The sequence below is a fragment of the Nannospalax galili genome, unplaced genomic scaffold (assembly GCF_000622305.1).
Source record: "Nannospalax galili isolate Female #2095 unplaced genomic scaffold, S.galili_v1.0 scaffold346, whole genome shotgun sequence".
Classification (NCBI taxonomy): Eukaryota; Metazoa; Chordata; class Mammalia; order Rodentia; family Spalacidae; genus Nannospalax; species Nannospalax galili.
Window position 1 is genome coordinate 8388734 of NW_008357637.1, and position 20815 is coordinate 8409548.

The following is a 20815-nucleotide window of genomic DNA, read 5'->3' on the forward strand; positions in this document are numbered from 1 at the left end:
GTAAGGGTTTGTCTATCTTATTAAGCTTTTCAAAGAACCAGCTCTTAGATTCATTGAATCTTTATTGTTTTCTTTGTCTCTATTTCATTAATTTCTGCTCTGATTTTTGTTATTTCTTCTCTTCTGCTGGGTTTGGGTTTCATTTGTTCTTGCCTTTCCATGGTCTTGAGTTGCAGTGTTAGGTAATTTATTTGGGCTCTTTCTAATTTTTTTTTTTTTTTGGTCTTCTTGAAACTGGGTCTCCCTCTTTCTAATTTTTTAATGTAGGACCTTAGAGCTATAAACTCCCCTCTTAGGACTGCTTTTAAAGTGTCCCAGAGGTTGTTTTGTGTTGTATTGTCCTTTTCGTTGAATTCCAGGAATTCTTTTATGTCTTTCTTAATTTCTTCTTTCATCCACTCATTTAGAAATGTGTTGTTCAATTGTCAGGAGTTCATGTAGCGACTAGGGCTTTGTCCAGTGTTGATTTTGAGCTTTATTGAGTTGTGGTCTAATAAAATGCATGGGATTATTTCATTTCTTATAATATTTGTTGAGGTTTATTTTGTGGCCCAGTATGTGATCAATTTTTGAAAAAGTTTCATGGGTTACTGAGTAGAAAGTATATTCTTTGGTGCTTGGATGGAATATTCAAAAGGTATATGTTAGGTCCATTTGATGTTAGTATCATTTAATTTAGACGTCCCTCTGTTTATTCTTTGTCCAGTTGACCTGTCTAATGGAGACAGTGGGGTATTGAAGTCCCCTACTATTGCTGAGTTGGGGTTAATCTGTGTCTTAAAGTCTTGTAGTGTTGTTTGTATGAATTTGGGTGCACCAGAATTTGGTGCATGTATGTTAAGGATTATAATATCTTCTTGGGTAATTGTTCCTTTGATCACAATGAAGTGACCCTCCTTACCGCTTCTGATTAGTTTTACATTGAAATCCATTTTGTCAGATATTAGAATTGCAACCCCTTCTTGTTTCTTAGTGCCATTTGCTTGGAATATTCTTTTCCATCCTTTTACCTTAAGGTAGTGCCTGTCCTTGAAGGTGAGATGGGTTTCTTGCAGACAGCAAAGAGATGGATTTTGTTTTTTAATCCATTCACTTAGCCTATGTCTTTTGACTGGGGAGTTCAGTCCACTGATATTTAAGGTTATTACTGAAAGATATGTATTGGTTCCCATCATTTTGATTGTTTTTTGTGTTCTCTGTCTTTTTTTGTGTTTCCTCAATTATACCTTTATTTATTTTCTTTCATTGTCCCTGGGGTATAATTGTTTCTCTCTCTGCTCTGTGTATTGGTTCAAGTATTCTTTGAAGGGCTGTTTTTATGAACATGTATTCTTTTAGGCTCTTCATGTCATGGAAGATTTTTCTTTCCCCTCAACTATAATAGACATATTTGCTGGGTCAGGTATTCTGGGCTGGCATCATTTGTCATGTAGAACTGGAAATACCTTGGCCCAGGCTCTTCTGGCTTTCATAGTTTGCATTGATAAGTCAGCTGTAATTCTGATGGGCTTTCCTTTGTATGTGACTTGTTGTTTTACTTTTGCTGCTTTCAGTATTCTTTGTTCTGTACATTTAGTGTTTTTAATATGATATGTCATGAGGAATTTCTTTTCTGATCCTGTCTATTAGGTGTTCTATGTGCTTCCTGTATTTGTATGGGGATGTCTTTCCTTAATTTTGGGAAGTTCTCTTCTACAATCCTGTTTAAGATCTGGTCAATACCATTAACCTGAAATTTTTCTCCTTACTCTATTCCTATGATCTGTAGATTTGGCCTTTTTTGTGGTGTCCCACATCTCTTGCATATTTCATTCCTGTTTGTTTGTTTGTTTGTTTTTTAATTTTCGATAATCTTTGCTTGAGTGGTCCAGTTGTTCAACTTTATCCTCCAGTGTTGATATTCTGCTTTCCATTTCATTCATTCTAGAGGTGAGGCTTTCCCCTGTTATTTCAAGTTGGCTTATTGAGTTTTGTACTTCCTTCTTCATATCTGCCTGAGTTTTCTTCAATACTCTGTCTCTTTTGTGAATTCATCAGAAGTTTATCCCTATCTTCTTTTAGTTCTTTGATTTGTTTGTTCATGTGTTCTTTAAATTCGTTGAATTCCTTGATCTTTTTTATGATTGTTCTTGTAAATTCAGTGCCCTGGGTTATCTCTAGGGCGTTTTCCTTGTAGAACTCTTCTACAGGACTGGTGGAGTTCGATGGGGACATAGTGTTTTGGCTTTCTGTTTTATTGTTTTTTTTGTTGTGATTTTTGCTTGTGAATTTCTTTTGTTATTTATGATTCTGATATGAGAATTACGTTGAAGTATGCTTCTGTTTGTATTATCTGGGTGCCTAGATCCTTTCTTTATTGGTTATGTAAAGCTGGATGGTACCCGGTTCAGGTTTTCTCTGGTTTAAGTTGGAGAGAACTGATGGCTTCAGATCACCCATTCAGGAGTACCCACAGAAGTCCAATTCAGGTTCCACTCAGGTATACTCAGGTTTCCTTCACCACATGAGGAGGGCCAGAGTGAGGCCAGAACTCCACACTCTCTGGAGGTCTGCTAAGATCAGAGCTGCTATACCAATGGAGGTTGGAACCCACCATCTCAGGCTGTCTGCTAGGATCTCAGCCTTAGCCTACCAAAGCCAGATCTGCACCAAATGCCTTTTCTTTTGAAACTTTAAAAAAATGTTGTCATTTTTATTTTACGTGTATGTGTGTATTGCCTGCATGTAGGTAAGTGCGCTCGTGTCATGCAGTGCCCACGGAGGACAGAGGAGGCTGTTGGATCCCCTGGGACTGGAGTTACAGATAGTTGTTAGCCGCCATGTGGGTGCTGGGATTCGAACCCAGGTCTTCTACAAGAACAACCAGTGTTCTTAACCACTGAGCCATCTCTCGAGCCCCAAATGCCTTTTCTTTTAAACTGGTACTGTATTTGAACCTTGTGCTTAAAATCCCTTGTCTTGTCAGTGTCTGAAGAGTGAGTAAACTTGGGCAATGTCCTGGTGGTTGTCACATGAATCACTGTGTAATGTCTTTGAAAATGTCCTACAAATCAGAAGTTACTCCAAAAGTAAAACACTTAAAATTACTGGTAAAGAGATGCCAAAATGTATCCCAAGTCAAGAACAGCATGTCTTCGATTTGCAAAGATGGAGAAGCCCCAGCTACATGGACCAGGTTGTACTGGAGCTGTGGTGGGTGTTGGGAACCACTTAGTCTTCATTTCTAGAGTTTTGTCCCATTGCTTATGTTTGGACTAGACAAATTTTCACTTTCTTCAGCGCTCCATTTTAACACTTAAATTTCATCAGTCTAATAAAACTTACAAATAGAGTTAATCATTTTCCTTCCTTTAATGCTCAACTAATGTTCTTCTGTTTTTTTGTTTTTGCAATGTAGTGAGAGGAGACTAGCTTTTTCAACAAATAGTGTATGAGTGACTGGACATTCTTAGTTTGAAACAGTGAGCCTCCATCTGAACTTTATATACCAAAAATAGATTGCAGACTTAACTGTAAAATATAAAACTTACAAGAGAAGTAGGAAAAAAATCTTCAATATCTAGGGCAATACAACAAGTTCTTAGGTTTTATTCCTTATTTATCCCTTTGACTGCTTTATTCAAACAGCAAATAATAATGAAGTTATCAGAGAAAAACAATTATCAGCATTCGCCACGCTCCTCTTGATGTCATGCCCTAGATTTTCCGATTCGGTGTGTATCTCACCTCTTCTTCCTAGTGTCTCAGTGTGTGTCTCATACTTAGAATAAGTACATCAGTTTGTTCTGTGAATATGCTTACGTTATAATAACAAATTCTACCAAGTTTTTAACACAATCAAGACACACATAGTTTTCTGGAATAAAAAAATAGAACAGCTATATTTTCATATTTTATTTCAAAAGCAGAAGGAAAGTGAGAAGGAAAATAATTGGGACAATGTTCATCTTGCCAAATAATACATGATTGGCAGATCTTTCAAAACCTGTCAATTGATCAGAAAAGAGATTTTTGTTTTCTTTTTTATTTATTTGTGTGTGCATGCATGTGCATGTGTGTTCCACAACACGTGTGTGAACTTACAGGAATTGGTTCTCTTTCTTCTACCATGTGGGCCATGGGAATCAAAGTTAAGATATTGATCTTGATAGGTGATAGGTGCCCTCACCTGCTAAGCCGTTGATGGCCCTCAGATCATGGATTTCTAAGCATGAGTTTTCTTCTTGTACATGTTAGGGGAGATAGAGAAATCTGAAATTATCAGAACAATTGAAGTCAGAGTCTCCTCTATACGTAGCTTGCCAACTTTCATGCAGGTTTACAGGCCTGCCTGTCAGGGGAAGCTGTTTGGTAATTCATTATCTTTGAAAGCACTTCACAGCTTCTTGTCAGAAGAATACATCCCCTAGAATCATCCTCTAGGCCACATCTTTTCTTAAAATCTTAAAAAAGATTTTATTTATTTTTATTTTTTTTAATTATTTCTTTAAATTTATTTATTAACCACATACTCAGAAGAAGCATTTCATTACAACAGCATTGACATATTCAGTAACAATTTCCTGAGCTAAGATGCATCTCTCTCAAAATTGGCTGTAAATTTTTAGGTTTACAGTTGAATGATTACAGTTATACAATATTGTGCTCAGTATAAATTCATTATTAAAATACACCGTTTCATACAGAAAAATTCATTTTTAATGCAATTGACATGAGGCCTTTCTCCTACCCACAGGTCTCTCTCTCAGGATAAGTTGATTGCGCCCTCAGGGCCTTGACTCCCCCAGCCTCATTCACCGTCCCATCTCCCCCACCGTCTCTCCTCCTAGCCAGGGTCCTGTCCCGTTCCTTGTCTTGGCGCCCCAGATTCCTGGGAAACCAGCACTGCTGTCTGATCCTTTGCATCCAGAGCAACTCAGTTCCTTCTCAGGTCCGCAGGGGCGCTCTGGGCCTGGACCCGCCCTCACCTCCCTCTGCTTCCCTGGGTCAGCACAAACCGCCATCCTTTTTCCTGGATGCCTGGGTTTACCTTTCCTCTTCCTAGTCCTTTGCATCCAGACCAACCCAGCTCCTCAGTGCAGTCCCCAGGAATTCTTGGGGTCTCTTCCCGCCCCATCTGCCTTTGCATCTCTGGGTGTCATGCCACCAGCTGCCATAGACCAGCACCTTTTCTGGGCCAGACTCCCAGGCCAGTCCAACCCTCAAATTCTTGAGGCCAAAATCATTCCTGGAGGGATCCAGACTTTAGGAAAAAGCCTGAAAACATCTGACCCTCACCTGAATTGGGCCTCTGTGGGAACTCCTGATGACAAAAGCAATCCAGCCATTCCAATATAAAATCAAAAGAGAGAACCAGAAGCTTAGAGGAACCAGCTTTTCATGCCCCAAAAGTAAACCACAAAGACACATAAAGTTCACAAAAAGAAGCAGACATAAACTTGAAGACTTGAGTCACACAAGAATCAGAAATTACAAAAGAAATCCACATGCCAAAATCACAGAGAAAAAATAATGTGGGGCAAAAGAGAAATTAAGAAAGAAATAAAAGTATTCCTGGAACTAAATGAAAAGGACGACACAACACAACAAAACCTCTGGGACACGCTGAAAGTGGTCCTTAGAGGGAAGTTTATAGCTCTAAGTGCCTACATCAAAAAATTGGAAAGAACACAAATAAATGACTTAATTTGCAACTCAACACACTTGAAAAGCAACAGCAAACTAAATCCAAACCCAGCAGACAAAAAGGAATATTTATTTTTATTTTATGTGTATAACCGTTTTGCCTGCATGAACTTTTATAGTGTGATGACCTCTTGGGAATTCATAAGTGTTAAGTGACAAATGTGGGTGGTAACAACCATCCGTAACTCCAGTTCCAGGGGAATCCAATGCTGTCTTCTGACCTCCATGGGCATTGCATGACACGGGCACATTTACATACATGGAGGAAAAACATACACATGAAATAAAAATTTTTTTAAAGGTACATTATAAGATACAATATACTGGTAAATGATTAGTGGCATGCATCCTCTGCTATGGCTGATTTCAGCATTCCAGGGGAACATCTCTAAACTGAGCTAAGGAGTGTAGTGTTTTTAAGCCGCATTACAATTATACCTGACGAAAAAACATTCTGACCCTTCACTGTAGTTTTATGGCTAAGAGTGGACAAGAACTCTGAGAACCACCCATTCTTTCAGATGTCTCACGGAACTGTACTCTTGAGCTGGGCTTCACTCATACTTTTATTGAAGCAGCCATTCCACCAACAATTTGGAAAGTAGAAGCTAGGATCCACCCTTATCAGAGAATCTTGCCCTACTATCCCCCTAGGTCTAAAATCTCTCTCACACACAACATCAAGCAGATTTTTCAGTTATTCTCACTGTTTTCAATGAGGGTAGCATGCTACTTTCAGCCCTTTGACATGTTAATATGTTAAACAGATGTACCCATATTCATTCACTATCTTGGCGGGGGTGGGGGGCAAAATATGATTTAAGGGATTAAGGACAGGTGCACATGGCTCAGTGAGTCTGTTTACATTATAAACAGTAGCTTTTTGGTGTAAGGTTGAGTAAAAGTCATTAATCCAGATTCTGTCCATTTTGTAGAAGTCATTCCTACTTTGTAGAAGTAATTCCTACAGAGGTGAGGGGTAACAATCAGTTCTTGAGCTCAGCTTTAGCTCAGCACTAGGTATGCATGAATGTTTCCCAGGGAAGTGAGTTCACAAGGCTGAAGAATCCAGGGCCTTGAAGATCTCATATGCCAGCTGTTCTTTCCCTGACCTACAGAGAGAAAGCAATAATGAAAATCAGCACTCATGCAGGATCTCCAGCTTAGCATTTTGGGTACCCTGATATGTACATAGCAATCAGCATAAACAAACCTTGCTATTCTAGAGGGATGACCATTTCTCAAAATGCTGGCCATGAAATGTCTGTAATTAGTCAGGATGATGGCTACTAAATGAGTAGGGGACAGGTGCCATAATTCTGGGCAGCTGGGCCAGTCTATCAGCTGTGTTTTGAAAGAATCAATGCTATCATGTCTTGCCTCTTCCTCCTGGGTAACTCAGCACCCGAAGAATAGAACCTAATCATGCCCCTAGGTCCCTTGGGTACCATTAGCAGCCTGGCAGATCTTTTTTAGGAAGACCAAGAAGTTTACTCTTGGGAATGCTGGACTTTGTACAGTCTTTCTCTCTAGAGACTACTGAACAGATCAGAAACTGCAGTGTGTAAACCATTTGCATTATTTTGGGTTATCTTCAAGCAAATATAGTAACATTAAAGAACTGACAGGAGGGTGCTTGTCTACAGGCAGCCTCTGAGCACAATCAACCGTGCTTAATGGCTATAATGGGGGTACTGAAATCTAACTAAAATGACAGGCTCAGTTAACATTGAGTGGTGTTTGTGGTTCATGACACATGATCACAATGACAAAAGTCATATAGTCCCCACCCTCAAGGATGTTCCCAGAATCAAGTCAAATAAATAGAGCACAGTACATGCTCAATAGCATCTGTTTGTGAAGGTGTGGAAGTAATAGAGGTTGGAGCAACAATTCTTTTTAAAAAAATATTTTATTATTTTTATGTGTATGAATGTATTGCCTGCATGTATGTGAGTGCACCTGTGTCATGCAATGCCGCAGAAGTCAGAAGCTGAGGCATCTATCTCTCCAGCCCTGTGGAACAACAATTCTAAAAGGAAAGAGCTCGTGAAGTTGACACCTGACCATAAAATAGTGCAAAATAGTGCCACATATTATAAAACTCAGGGGGCTGGAGAGATGGCTTATTGGTTAAGAGCACTGACTGTTCTTGCAGAAGACCCAGGTTCAATTCCCAGTACCAACATGGCAGCTACAAACCGTCCTTAACTCCAGTTCCAGGGGAATCCAAAGCCCTTTTCTGACCTCCATGGCATTGCACAACATGGGTGCACTCACATACATGCAGACAATACACTCATAAACATAAAATAAAAATAATAAAATATTTTTTAAAAATTAAAAAAAAAAGTATAGCTAGTTGGGCTTGGTGGCGCCTGCCTTTAATCCCAGCACTTGGGAAGAAGAGACAAGTGGGTCTCTGTGAGACTAAGGCCAGCTTGGTCTACATAGCAAGTCCAGGGCAGCTAGGCTACAGGGAAGCCCTATCTCAAAAACAATTAATTAATTAATTAAACACAAAAAGTCAGCATAGCTGATAATTGGGAAATTTTCGTGATTAATATGTATCTATATATCTTTCCTTTTAGAATTGTTGCTCCAACCTCTATTACTTCCACACTTACACAAACAGATGCTATTGAACATGAACTGTGCTTTTTTAAAAAATTTTAATCATTTTTATTTTATATGTATGAGTGTATTGCCTGCATGTAGCTAATTGCACCCATGTCATGCAATGCCCGCAGAGGTCAGAAGAGGCTGTCAGATCCTCTGGGACTGGAGTTACAGACAGTTGTTAGCTGCCGTGTGGGTGCTGGGATTCAAACTTGGGTCTTCTGCAAGAACAACCAGTGTTCTTAACTGCTGAGCCATCTCTCCAGCCCCTGTGCTCTATGTTTTTGACTTGATTCTGTAACATCCTTGAGGGTGGGCTCTATATGACTTTGTGGTCATATGTCATGAACCACAAACAGCACTCAGAATATATATATTATAGTTCTGTGGCATTAAGTGCATACACAACCACCATATATCTCCAAAACATTTTCATCTTCTAGACTGAAATTTTAGACCCAGTCCAATAAATACTAATTATGCTTCCTCTAGTAACCACAATTTTATTTTCTGTCTAGATCTGACTATTCTCAGTGTGTTGTAGGAATAAAATCATGCAGCATTTGTTCTTTGTGGCTGGCTTATTTCATTTAGGATACATGGATGAGTCTTCAGAGCTCGTCCATGTTGTCACATGAGTTAGAATTCCTTTCCTCTCTAAGCCAAAATGCTATTGCTGTGTGAATATCCCAGACTTCCTTCATCTGCTCACCTCTTGGTGTATACTTAGTTTTTCCCACATTTTGGAATCATGAAGTGTGTACATGAATATACAGTGTTACAGCTTCTGCCTTCAATTCTTTTGGGTATATACCTAGAAATGGAATTACTCACATGGTAACTTTTTTAAAAAAGGAATTGCAAAACCATTAGTTTTCTGTAGTGGCTACACCATTTTTTTCATTCCCACCGGCAGTGTGAAAGAGTTACCCCTATCAGCATCGCTGAGCACACAAGCAGCGTGCAAGGGTCACCCCCTCATCGGCATCCCTGAGCTCCATGCAAAAAAAAAAAAAAAGGTTATTTTGACAGAAAATTCCTCCAGAAAATAGGGCATATGCTATTCAAGGTCGCTTGGTGCCTGAATAAGAATTTGTACAATCTTGACAAGGACTTATGAATTTTAAGGTCACTGAGTCAAAGTAAAAGTTCTTTATTTCCTGTTGTTCTCATAAACCCTTTGTACTCTGTTAATATCTTTATCTGTTGGCAGTCATCAGGAATCATATTTCCCAATATTACTTCTCCTGTTAGAATTTGCATCATACATTACTCAGCAAAAGTAAAAACCAAATGATGAATGAAAAGTGAGTGACAAATCTTGAAAACTTAGTACTGGTAAAATGCTAAGTGATAGTATCAAAATGGCCATGTTAGGAGGGCCCGTGGCCCCATGTGCCAATCAAAATCATGGTTCTGTGACCCTAATATGTTACATTACACAGCCTCTGTCCCCAGGGCCTTCCTTTCTTAACCTGAACAGACAACAGTCCTTTTAGAAAGGTGAACTCCCAAGGATGTCCATTTTTCAGCCCTTAGATAACCTAACGAGAGTGGCCCAGTATCTCCCTTGGTAAATGAAACACATGCATCCCTACCACAAATCAGAGTATTTGTGGCGATGGATGACCCTGCTAACCCTATCCATGAATCCAAGGTTAATAACATCTATAAATTTGGATTCTGTACCATTAGTAGTCAATGTATGGTGCTCTCGAAGACTCAGTTTATTGCTTATTTTATTCATTGATTTATTGGTAAATGAAGGGTAAAGAGTGATGAAAGAATTTGTTGCATGGGATTTAATGTCAAACAGATGGAAGCTAAACTGAGGATTGTATCTAATAATCATCCTAGGCTTCCTGTCCTTGTTTATACATAGTAGCTAGCGGGACTGTTCTGATGAATGGCAGAGAGGTGAGCAGGCTTGTCTGGCACATGGTGAAGAGCCTGTGGCTTCACTCTTGCCTTCCCTGAAGTGATAGGGAAAGCGAATGGGAGGTAGTCTTCTCTTGAGGATTCTGCCTCCAGTGAAATTTCTTTCACTGAATTGCTTATAGCAATAGAATCAGAGTACAGGGTCTTACCATGTAGCCCAACCTGGCATCAAACTTGAAATCCTCCTGCCTCAGCCTCCTCAGTGCTGGGATTGCTTCCATGCTCAGCCTCAAGTAAAACTTCTTCTGGTTTATTTTTAACTCATTGAGAAAGGCCATTTATGCTTTGCTTTGTAAAACTATCTGCTCTCTAGAGAAGGATTGCCTGGAGAACGGTAATAGAGGCAGCTGTGTGCACAGGATAAAGAGTCATACCCTAGTCTCCTTCTCCCATTCAAGTACTAACCAGGCCTGCCCCTGCTTAACTTCCTCCATCTGACAAGATAAGGCATGTTCAGGGTAGTATGGTCATAGACATGTTAATCTCTTTTGGACAATTCTTTGAATTGTCACAAATTTCATCCCAAGTAGAAAAATGAAATTAGGTTGAACAGAAGAGGTAATTGTTAAATTTAGGGGCCTGTATCTCAATTAGTAATGTATAAGTTCAAATTACTATTTTTAGATGAAACTATTATCACTAAATTTCACAGAAATTAATTTTTAGGAAATGATGGGTTTAAGATGATTTTTCAGACTTCCACATGAAGAGTTACAAATAAATAAGAATAATGGACTCTTAGGTGACTGAAGAAAATTTATAGTGGTTAAGAAAAACTAGAGATAAGCTGAGTTTGGTGGCACATACCTGTAAATCCCAGCACAGAGACCCAGAGAGGAGGATCTCAAGTTCCAGGTCAGCCTGAACTACAAAGTGAGAACCTGTCTCAACTCAGAGCCGAACCCAAACAAACAGAAATAAATGACAATGTGAGATGCAGGAAGGGCAAACTTTCTTATGACTTTTCCTACATAAGATGTAAGTATCTGAAGTGTGATGAGAAATTCTTTTTCCTTATTGAGTCACATCAGTCTTCTGCCAAGATTTCTTGTAACTTGTGCAATAAGTGATTTCCCTACATGTGATTCAAGTTGTACAAATATGTAATCATGTTGCCTTTTATAATTTCAAAGGCCACGTGACTTGTATGTTACTTGACAGTTTAGGAAAACTCTGTGCTATCTGTGTATATACATACATACATACATACATACATACACATACACATGTACACACATATGTAGCATTTATATTCATAGTATGTGTCTTACTAGGGGGTATGTGAGAAACCAACTCAATCAGGGAACATATATGTACCTTCCTTTCCATTCATAACACTCTCTTCTCTGGTTTTCTACTTTAAACAGACAGAAACTAGGACCCAAATATATTTTAACATGTTTTATTTATATTTATTCATACAATGTCTTTGTTTTAAGTTATTTGGAAACTTAAATTTTTCATTTAACATGCAGTCTTGATTTTTATTGAATATAAAGATTTGTACAACAAACCCTAGAACAACTTTAAAAAATGTGGACTATAGCTGGGCGTGGTGGCGCATGCCTTTAATCTCAGCATTCAGGAGGCAGAAGCAGGCAGATCTCTGTGAGATGGAGGCCAGCCTGGTCTACAGCAAGTTCCAAGCCAGGTGGAGCTACAGGGGGACCCTGACTCAAAAAAATATTTGTATTATATGCTGCATTTTTTAAATTACTTTTTCAAATGGAAATAGCTTTTTGTGACTGATTAAAGAGCTAATCTATATCTAATGTAAAAAGAGAATGAATTGCTTTAAAATTTGTGGGAAAAATTACCTCTAATCTGTCTTTTACATGTCTCATGATTTCTTTAGCAGAAATTCTTAGAAGTAGAATTGACCAGATTAAATTCTCCTAGAAAGGACAAAGAACTTCAACTGCTGCTGGCAATATATTGATCATTTATGTCACTTCTTTGGGATTTCCCCCATGCGTTCTCTGCCCATACTGCTCTTAGCATCTTTAGTTCATTGATTTGCAGGAACTTTTTAGATATTAAAAATATTAAGCCTTTTAAAGATTAATACTTTCAGAGTCCCCCCCACCCCGGTTAGGACAGGTTACTCCGTACTCCAGGATGATTAACATTTATCTAAATTTTTGTTAGTGTTTTTATGGGTTTTGTTTTACCTTTAAACATCTAAGGATTTTGGAATATATTTAGCACAAAGTAAGCTATTCAACTTTTTCTGATGGATCATTGAAAAATCCATCTGCATTTTCTAAACTGCCAATGCCGCCTTTAAATAGTTCAAATGTATAAAACAGTAAGATATCTTTTATTTTTAGATAATTTTCTTTGTTGTCTTACATGTTTACTCTTAGACATGAACTTTAGAATAATATTTCCAAGTGCTTAAAAACTCCATTATTATTTTGGCAAGCAAAATTAAACTGTGTCATTGTATAGTTAATGAAGGTTTTGTAATGTTTAGTTCAATTTAAAAGTTAATTCAAATACAATATTCAGATGTATAGGATTCCTTCTAAACTCTCCCCTACTTCATCCATTCCCCACCCACTAAATATGAAAGCTTTGAGCTAGGAATGTAGCTTAGAAATGGAGTGGTCCTAAGGCCCTGGATTCCATTCCCAGCATCAGCAACACCATAACAAAAACAAATCTGGAGGCTGCACCCAGCATGTAGTCTAGGTGTACCTTAATGCATTCATCACTTTCCTTACAAGAGTGTTTGAGGCATGTTTCTGTGGCACTGAACACTTGTGTATATGTATAGAATGGGTTCATTCACAGACTGCTGCCACAGTTAGGTATCTAGCCTAACTCATCATTCATAAAAAGAGAGCATGAAAGGATTACCTTGCACTGATGTTGAGGTAGTTGACTAAAGGAATATTTGTACAGCACTCAGAATAGTACTAAGCACATGAAAAATGTGTAGTAGTAGTAGCTGTTACTGATAATATATAGCTGTTCAAAAGAGATGTTGCTGAAGATGCTATATAAATTAATGGTATTCTATGGCCTTATGAATGATCTTGTTTTGAGGGTTGTTTTGATTTTGTTTTGAGACTGTGTCTTGCTCTAGCCCAGGCTGTCCTGGAACTAACTGTGTGGCTCCGGGATGGCCTCATATTCATAGCAATCAGCCTCTGCCTCTGGAGTGCTACAATTACAGGTGAGCCACCATGCCCTGCTGTGAATTATGTATTTAAAAAAAAAATTGGCAGTATTGGGAATTGAACCTAGGGTTGCCACACATACTATACAAGTGCTTTACCACTGGGCTATAGCCCTAGCCCTTGAATTAAATATTCAAAAATTGTTATTGTTATGTATATGAGCATTTTGACTGCATGCATGTAATTGCGCCTGTTTGCAAAGCTGATGGAGATATGAAGAGGGTGTCAGATCACCTGGAACTGAAGTTCCAGACAGTTGTTAACTGCCATATTGGTGCTGGGAATTGAACCTGGGGAATAGTCAGTGCTTTTAACTGCTGAGTCATTTCTCCAGCCCCAATGAATTAAATCTTTTATCCAGAAAATATTCTTTAATTTCCAGGATTGAGTGTTTTGAGTTACTGTGTATATACAGTACTGGAATTGGACCCAGAGCCTCTCACATTCTAGGAAAGCATTCTACCACTAAGCTGCATCCTCAGAGCTACTTCTGATAGTCTCAAATACTCTGTAATTGCATTCTGAGATGTAAGTAAACCATTTTGTCTCTTTTCATTAGATTCTCGTGTGTGTGTGTGTGTGTGTGTGTGCACACGTGGAGACCAAAAGTTAATGTTGAAATGACTTCTTCAATTGCTTCTCCTCCCTTTTTTTTCATTTTAGACAGGGTCTCTTACTGAACCTGGACTGGGCCCACAGGCTCCCAGGATCCCCTGTCTCCTCGGTCCATTGCTGGGGTTATAAGGCATACTCTGCTATATGTGGGTGTTGACAATCTGAACTCGGGTCCTGATGCTTGCACAAGTATTTTATGCACTAAACCATCTCTCTAGCCTTCATTTGGGTATTTCAGATGGATAGTTACGTTACTTACTGGCTCACACTTTCAGGACAGAGTTAATAAGGCCACAGAGTTAATAATCAGTGCCACTGTCTTGTTAATGTTAATGAACTCTTGCTTTGCCATTAAGCCCCATGCTGGATTGTTAAACAAAACAAACACATACACACACTTAAGTGAATATTAAGTGTGTGCTATTACAAATTCTCTTGTGATAAAACTCATTGCTTCAAAATACACTGAATACAAGTGAAATGCCTTGGGAGAGTGGTTAAATGTATTATGGGATTGTGGTGGTGTCGTTTCTAATGTTTAATTATGGTGGTGTTGAAGTTTCTTTGTCATAAGAAAGGCCAATAGTGATATATTGATTTTTAAAAAAGCATATCACCAACAGTGTTATTGTTATTCTCCTACATTGAGAACTGAGCTCTTACCTTTTTGGTTGTGAGCCTGAGCCTTTAACAGCTGCACCAGCTCTCCAGCTCTTATTCTTCTGCCTTGGGTTAAAGTAGAACCAAAAGTATTAATGAGGGTTATCTTTAGTTGTTGAAACTAGAGTCAGTTCAGATATTTCCATGCAAGCTTTTCATATTTCCCTCAGTTTATACAGTGACATGTTATCCTGGCCAGATATGCATTGCCTTGGCCACTGAGAGGACTGGATTCATGCATCACTCACCTGAGGGGGGCCATATGACTTCCTTCATCCCAAATATGTGAGTGAACATGACTGTGCCATCTATGAGCAAAAACTCGAAGACCTGTCCCATGGTTCTGTCGAGGCTCTTTCCTTCCCCTTCTGTGCCTCTGCCAGCATGGGATACAGGGATTCTGAGTACCTCTGTACCTGGCCCAAAGGACATGTGGATCAGCAGACAATGAGCCTTTCTTGAAGCCCTGGAGGTTTGGAACTTGTTAATACAGCATCGTAACATCACACTAAATAGTCCCCACTTTCAAATGTCTTTATGGACATGTATAATTTTTGATACCTATAATCAGTGAGTTCTAGAAGCTTCCCCTACTACCTTTTGGTTTGATTTGGTCCCTGGTTCATAAATCTGAACTTTATGTCACTCAGTGTAAATAAATACAAATGTTGCAGTACTTAGCAATGCGTGTGCTCCAACTGGCATTAGGGAAGAACGAAACAGAAAACGAGGTGTTCAGCTCTCATATTACTGTTAATTTCAGCCACATCGCTTTTCTTATTGAGTATAGTAATTATGTTGGTGTTGACTTTAAAATGTATGGTCTTGAATTTAGAACATTATTTAGGCAATTTCTGAAATGTGCTTCAACAGAGATGAAAGAAATATTTCTTAGATCCATTAATCCTACACTCTAGGAATAAAGAATAAGTAGGTCCAAACTTCAATTTAAACTTACTTTTATAATGCACTTAAAATAGAGTAGGTAATTAGATTTTTGATTGCTGGTTGGAATGAGATTTTAAAATCACTGAATTTTACATTGGATACTTGAAGCCCTTTGTTTTATAGCAGTTTCCTCTAAATTGAAACATTGTGTCCTGAAAGAGCCTCCTTAAAACTAAGGAAGTAAATTAGGCTTACATGTCTCAAGAAATAGCAACTCACAAGTTTCAAGAAGTTCCTGAAACTTACAAGATTGACAAGCCCCCCCCCCCACAAGGTTAGGGAAGCAGTACCTGGGGAGAGAAGACTCTCCCAACAGCCCAACAGTCTGCAATCACGTGTAGCAGTCTGCAATCACGTGTAGAACTCCAGAGATCTAACTTTCCTGAGCTGTCACCTATACCAGGATGGACATTTTTATGGTGTAGCTGTTTGAGTCATCCATGTACCTTTAAGTAACCCCTCTACCACACTCCTGGGAATAACTCCAGTAGACTCATTGTTTCACCAAGTTGGACTTTGGTCTGTCATTGGTTCCTTGTCTGAGAAGAGAAGACATTTGTTTATATCTCTCCAAGAAAAGTCACATAATACTTTTTGTTTTAAAAACAAACAGCCCCAAAAGTAATAGGTACAACAATAATAACCTCAAAACCAGATCTTTGTGTGCATTTAATTCATTCACTTGCTGTTTTATTTATATTGTTATTTTTCAACACATTTGTAAGTGTAATTAGACTGAAACCTGGTACTTTGATCATAAACAAATTACCTGAAAATGTCGTGTTAACTTAAAATAAGATGTTGGCATTGGTATTGATGAGGAAAATGCAGTTACATGTACAGGGGTCAGAGAAACAGTGGGGGAACAGAGGATCTGAAACTTGGACTGAATTTACTTCTGAATGGATAATATTTTAAGGAGGTTTGTTTCAACCTCATCCCTTGGGGGCACTTGAATACATCACAAAGCTGCGTACTTTTGGCTCAAGTGTCACCATCTACTTGTAAAACATCTTGGACCAGAAAACTAAGTACTTCAGATCAAGGATCTGGATAGTGTTCTCACTTCTGTTTCTTGGCGTCAGAGCTTGGCTTCAGAACTTTCATTCACACTTATTAGATTGCCTTCATAAGACAGATTAAATGGTCATCTACCGAGTGCTGGGTTTTTTTACTGCCCTTTGCCCATACTAAAAGAAACTTCATGGCTATCTAACAAAGGAGTTTCTTGGCTCTTTGAATTTCAGTTTGTACAAAGGCTAGTTTTGTTTCAAGACAAAGTCTTCCAGTTTGGAGACTGAGTAGCTTTTATTTACTTTTAATAACAGTGAATTCAAAATATTAAGAAAGGATTACAAGTTTTAGTTGTTAGAATAGCCTGGTTTTCCAATTTGTAAAAATTTTTCTTAATTATTGAGATTCTTCTTCTTCTTTAATTTACTGATATTTGCTGCAGGGATTGAACCCAGAGCCTTGGCCTATTTTTGACAAATGCGCTACCACTCAGTTCTATGCCCAGCCCAAGGTATGGCTGTGTCAGTTATTATGTCTAAACAGATCATTAAAATCCTAATTAACACACTCAAGTTCACATAATACATTAAGATTGTATTTGAAATTTTTAACTATAGCTGAAAACCTATAGAAAATTTCCTCACAAACACAGAAATTTAAAATCTACGTATAAATCATCCATGTAGTCCTATCATTATCATAACTTAAGTCTCCAAACTAGATTTCTCTGAGCCCCAGACTTGCATTTCCAACTGTATGTCTTCATTTGAATCTCCTCAATGAAATCCGAAACTCAATATGCCCTAAACCATACTTGTGTCCTTCCTCTCAGTCCTGGGTTTCCTTTTACCATTTCTTGCACAGAATGGCAGAAACCAGGGAATCATCTCAAAGCAACCTTCCTCCCCTCCACTATACCAGTCACAGCAGATAGAACGTGTTGGGATTCTGCTAACAGTCTGGTCCATTATTTCTTGCTTCCCCATCGGACTTCCCTCATCTTTTATAACACAAATCTGATTATGACCTTGTTACAGCTTCTTAGGTATATGGTAAAAGCCAAGGACCAATGTCTTTGTCTGTTTGTGCTGCTGTAACACAACAGCCTGGACAATGTATAAAGAAGATAAATTTCCTTTTACCGTTCCAGATGTTGGAAAGTCCAAGACTAACTGGCAGGTGGCATTCTAGTCTCTTGCTTTCAACATGGTATCTTGAGTACTGTGTCCTTAGGAGGAGTACAGTGTCCTTGTGGTAGATCAAAAGAGAGCGGGTCCACTCCCACAAGCTCTGTTTCAGAGTAGTATTAATTCCCTTAGGACCCTTCTTCCAATTCTGTTGTTTTGAGGATTACTTTTGCAACTCATGGATTTGGGAGGACACATTGAGATCACAGCAGTCAGTATGGTTTCCAGGATCCTGCAGAGACTGGCCTTTGCCCTTCTTTGACCATCATGACACTATCTCTCTGTACTCCAATCATACTGGCTACCAATGATTCCTTGATCATGCTATGCAGGGTAACTAGGTAATCAATTTAGCCCTCATCCTGAGGTCTCGGATCCTATTTCAGTCCATAGGTATTTGTGAGCTTGTTGATTATTGAGAGTCACACACTTAGCTATGCTATAGTTTCAAGGTACAAATGACTCTGTATATGTTGCGTTCTCTCATCACTATAAAAAATACTCACTATAAACTATAAAGAGAAAAGGTTGATAGTGGTTTGTGGTCTGAGAAGTACTAATCTATGACTAGGAAAGCCCATTGCTTTTAGGCTTCTGTTTGGGGTGTGTTGCCAGAGTTCTCTCTGGGTCTCTTGCACTATCAGGCAAACCATATAACATATCTTTATGTACATTTATTATTATCGTGTGGGGGGGTTACTTACAAAGAAACAAGCATCCAGTGCCTAGCTCCAAGCTGCTCAGCTCTGCGCCGCACAGCCACGGTTCACTTTTGCCCATGCCTCAGGGGCCAGCGGTCTCGCCTCGGGCCAGCGGTCTCACCCCAGGTCCATAAGTGTCAGGCCATTCTGTCCTTGAGTATGCCCGGCTCGCGGCTCTGGTCCCAAGATGGTGCCAACAAGCTCCTCCTTTTGCGGCTAACTCTCCACAGTCAATTATCAGCAGCAGGCCCCACCCCTTGGAAGAACCAGAACCCCTGGTGAACACAGGGTGCCAGAAGCAGACACAAGATAAACTGTTCATCTCATGACTAGGAAGCAAAAAGGAGAAAGGAAGAGGCTGTGAACCCACAATCCCCTCGAAGGGCATCTCCTCAGTGGCCTGAAAACCTGCTATAAGGCTCTTTTCCTGAAGGTTCTGTTGCCTCCTAACAGCACCAACCTGAGGGCATAGCCTTTGATACATGGGTCTTTGGACAGCAATCAGTATCTGAACTATAACATGTGTATTCCTTTGTCTTTCACATATGCTGGATCTCAGGATGTACATAGTACATCATTGCTTTGTAATTGACTATTCCGTGTTATGTTTAACTACCACATAGATGACACTGCTGAACTTTACTAACGTGAACTGAGTTCTTGCAATTCATTGAGTAGGAGAACTTAAAATTACTGAGGGAGAAACTGACACACCTTGGTATTAGGGTCTAGAATATTAAAACCATAATCTGCTTTAAAACAAGAGAATCTGAGGGCAGAATGAGTGCCAGTGCCAGCCAGCCAAGACGGACAGTACCTGAAAGGGGGAGTGAGGATTGAAAGAAAAAACAAGAGACAGAGAAAAGATACTTGGGAGGACTGTCAGTAGAGACTGCAGCCCCGGTTTATTTTAGCTCCACCTTTTTATACAGAAGAACTCAATTAGTTTCAACAGCTGTTTTTCCCACATGTATCTGAGGGTCAAGGAGCAGTCAAATACTTGTTGTGAACTCCACCATATAAACACATTCCTCCTGACTTGGCAGATTAGGTCAAAACACAAACTCTAAGTAAACAAGCAAGCCTGCCACAGCTCAATGTGCATAATGGATTAATAGCTCCCAACAAATGAGACTTAGCATATTGTTCCTACCAAACTTTTTTTATTGATAAGGAAATATATTAGTATTTATCCTCCACCTTAAAATCTAGAGGAAGAAATATTTCCTACTGTGTCAGAGTTCTTCCTTTTGCTAACAAATTAATTTTTCCCTAAATATAATGATTTTTACTTCTTTTTTTCATTACTTGAACCTTTTTATTGTTTTGCTTTTTAAGGGTTGGACACCTCAACAGTGGCTTGTTATTTCCTAGTCCAGCCTGATCCATGAGATGAACTGAACCTGAAGAATCACTGCTTCTTCGTCTGTGAGTTGGAAAGAGGATTGGGATGGTCTCACGTGCACATCCCTAGCCTAACTGCAGCGATGAGTTCAGACGAGAAGGGCATATCCCCAGCTCATAAAACATCCACTCCGACCCATAGAAGTGCCTCCTCTTCAGCATCCTCTCAGAGGGAAAGCAGGCAGGTAGGAGAAGATTTGGGGTGCATTTTATCATCTTCTGCAAATATGGCCCTGTTAAAACAGGATGGGATTGCTGAATCTGAAAGTTTGTTGTGGTCTTTTACTCCACAGGTCAGCTGGTTGTTTTATATAGATAAACCTGATGGTGCTGTAGAGCTGTTACTGTTACATCTCTGTTGATGGGGACTCTTAATCAGAGTACAGACCACAGTCAGGGGCAGGGTGCCACAGCGAATCCTGGTTGTCTTCTCACTGTGGCTGCCTGGAGGGGGAGGCAGCATCAGGACTGGGAATGTTCTGTTCCCTCTTCTTTCTGGAAGCTGCAAAAGGACCTATGAATCCATACAGGACCTCTTTCCATAAGACTAACAGCCGTCTCCAAGCTCTAGCCTCTGTCCAGCTTCCATGGAATCTCATTACAGACTCAAGAGTTAGGAGACAAAATTATAATATCAGTGAACTCTGAGCATTGAGAACTCAACATTTTTTAAAGGCAGCAGAGGAAGTAAACTGTCCTAGCTTATTTATGGTAGAATACATTCATTGTCCCATTTCAGCCACTTCTGTAAGCTATTTTTGTTTGCAGTTACTGCATTCCTATTTTGGGGACTGTTCTTCCAAGGTTGTGTGGGAATTTATCGTATAAATGCTTTTCATTGACAAAACAGTGGTGTTTC

General features: G+C 39.2%; 1 protein-coding gene across 6 annotated transcripts in view; it reads left to right on the forward strand.

Annotated features, from left to right (window-relative positions):
• The window catches only part of Osbpl6 (oxysterol binding protein like 6), a 216951-nt gene that overhangs the window by 97832 nt on the left and 98304 nt on the right, over nucleotides 1-20815 (forward strand). For 4 of the 6 annotated variants that reach the window (XM_029557255.1, XM_029557253.1, XM_029557252.1 and 1 more), the window contains 2 exons: nucleotides 13810-13955; nucleotides 19891-20141. The exons of 1 other annotated variant lie outside the window; for it this stretch is intronic. In XM_029557255.1, coding sequence (XP_029413115.1) covers nucleotides 20040-20141 — 102 coding nt within the window. In that variant the 5' untranslated portion in view covers nucleotides 13810-13955; nucleotides 19891-20039. The remainder of the gene's footprint in view (nucleotides 1-13809; nucleotides 13956-19890; nucleotides 20142-20815) is intronic. One more of the 6 variants, XM_008855334.3, reaches the window with a different exon arrangement.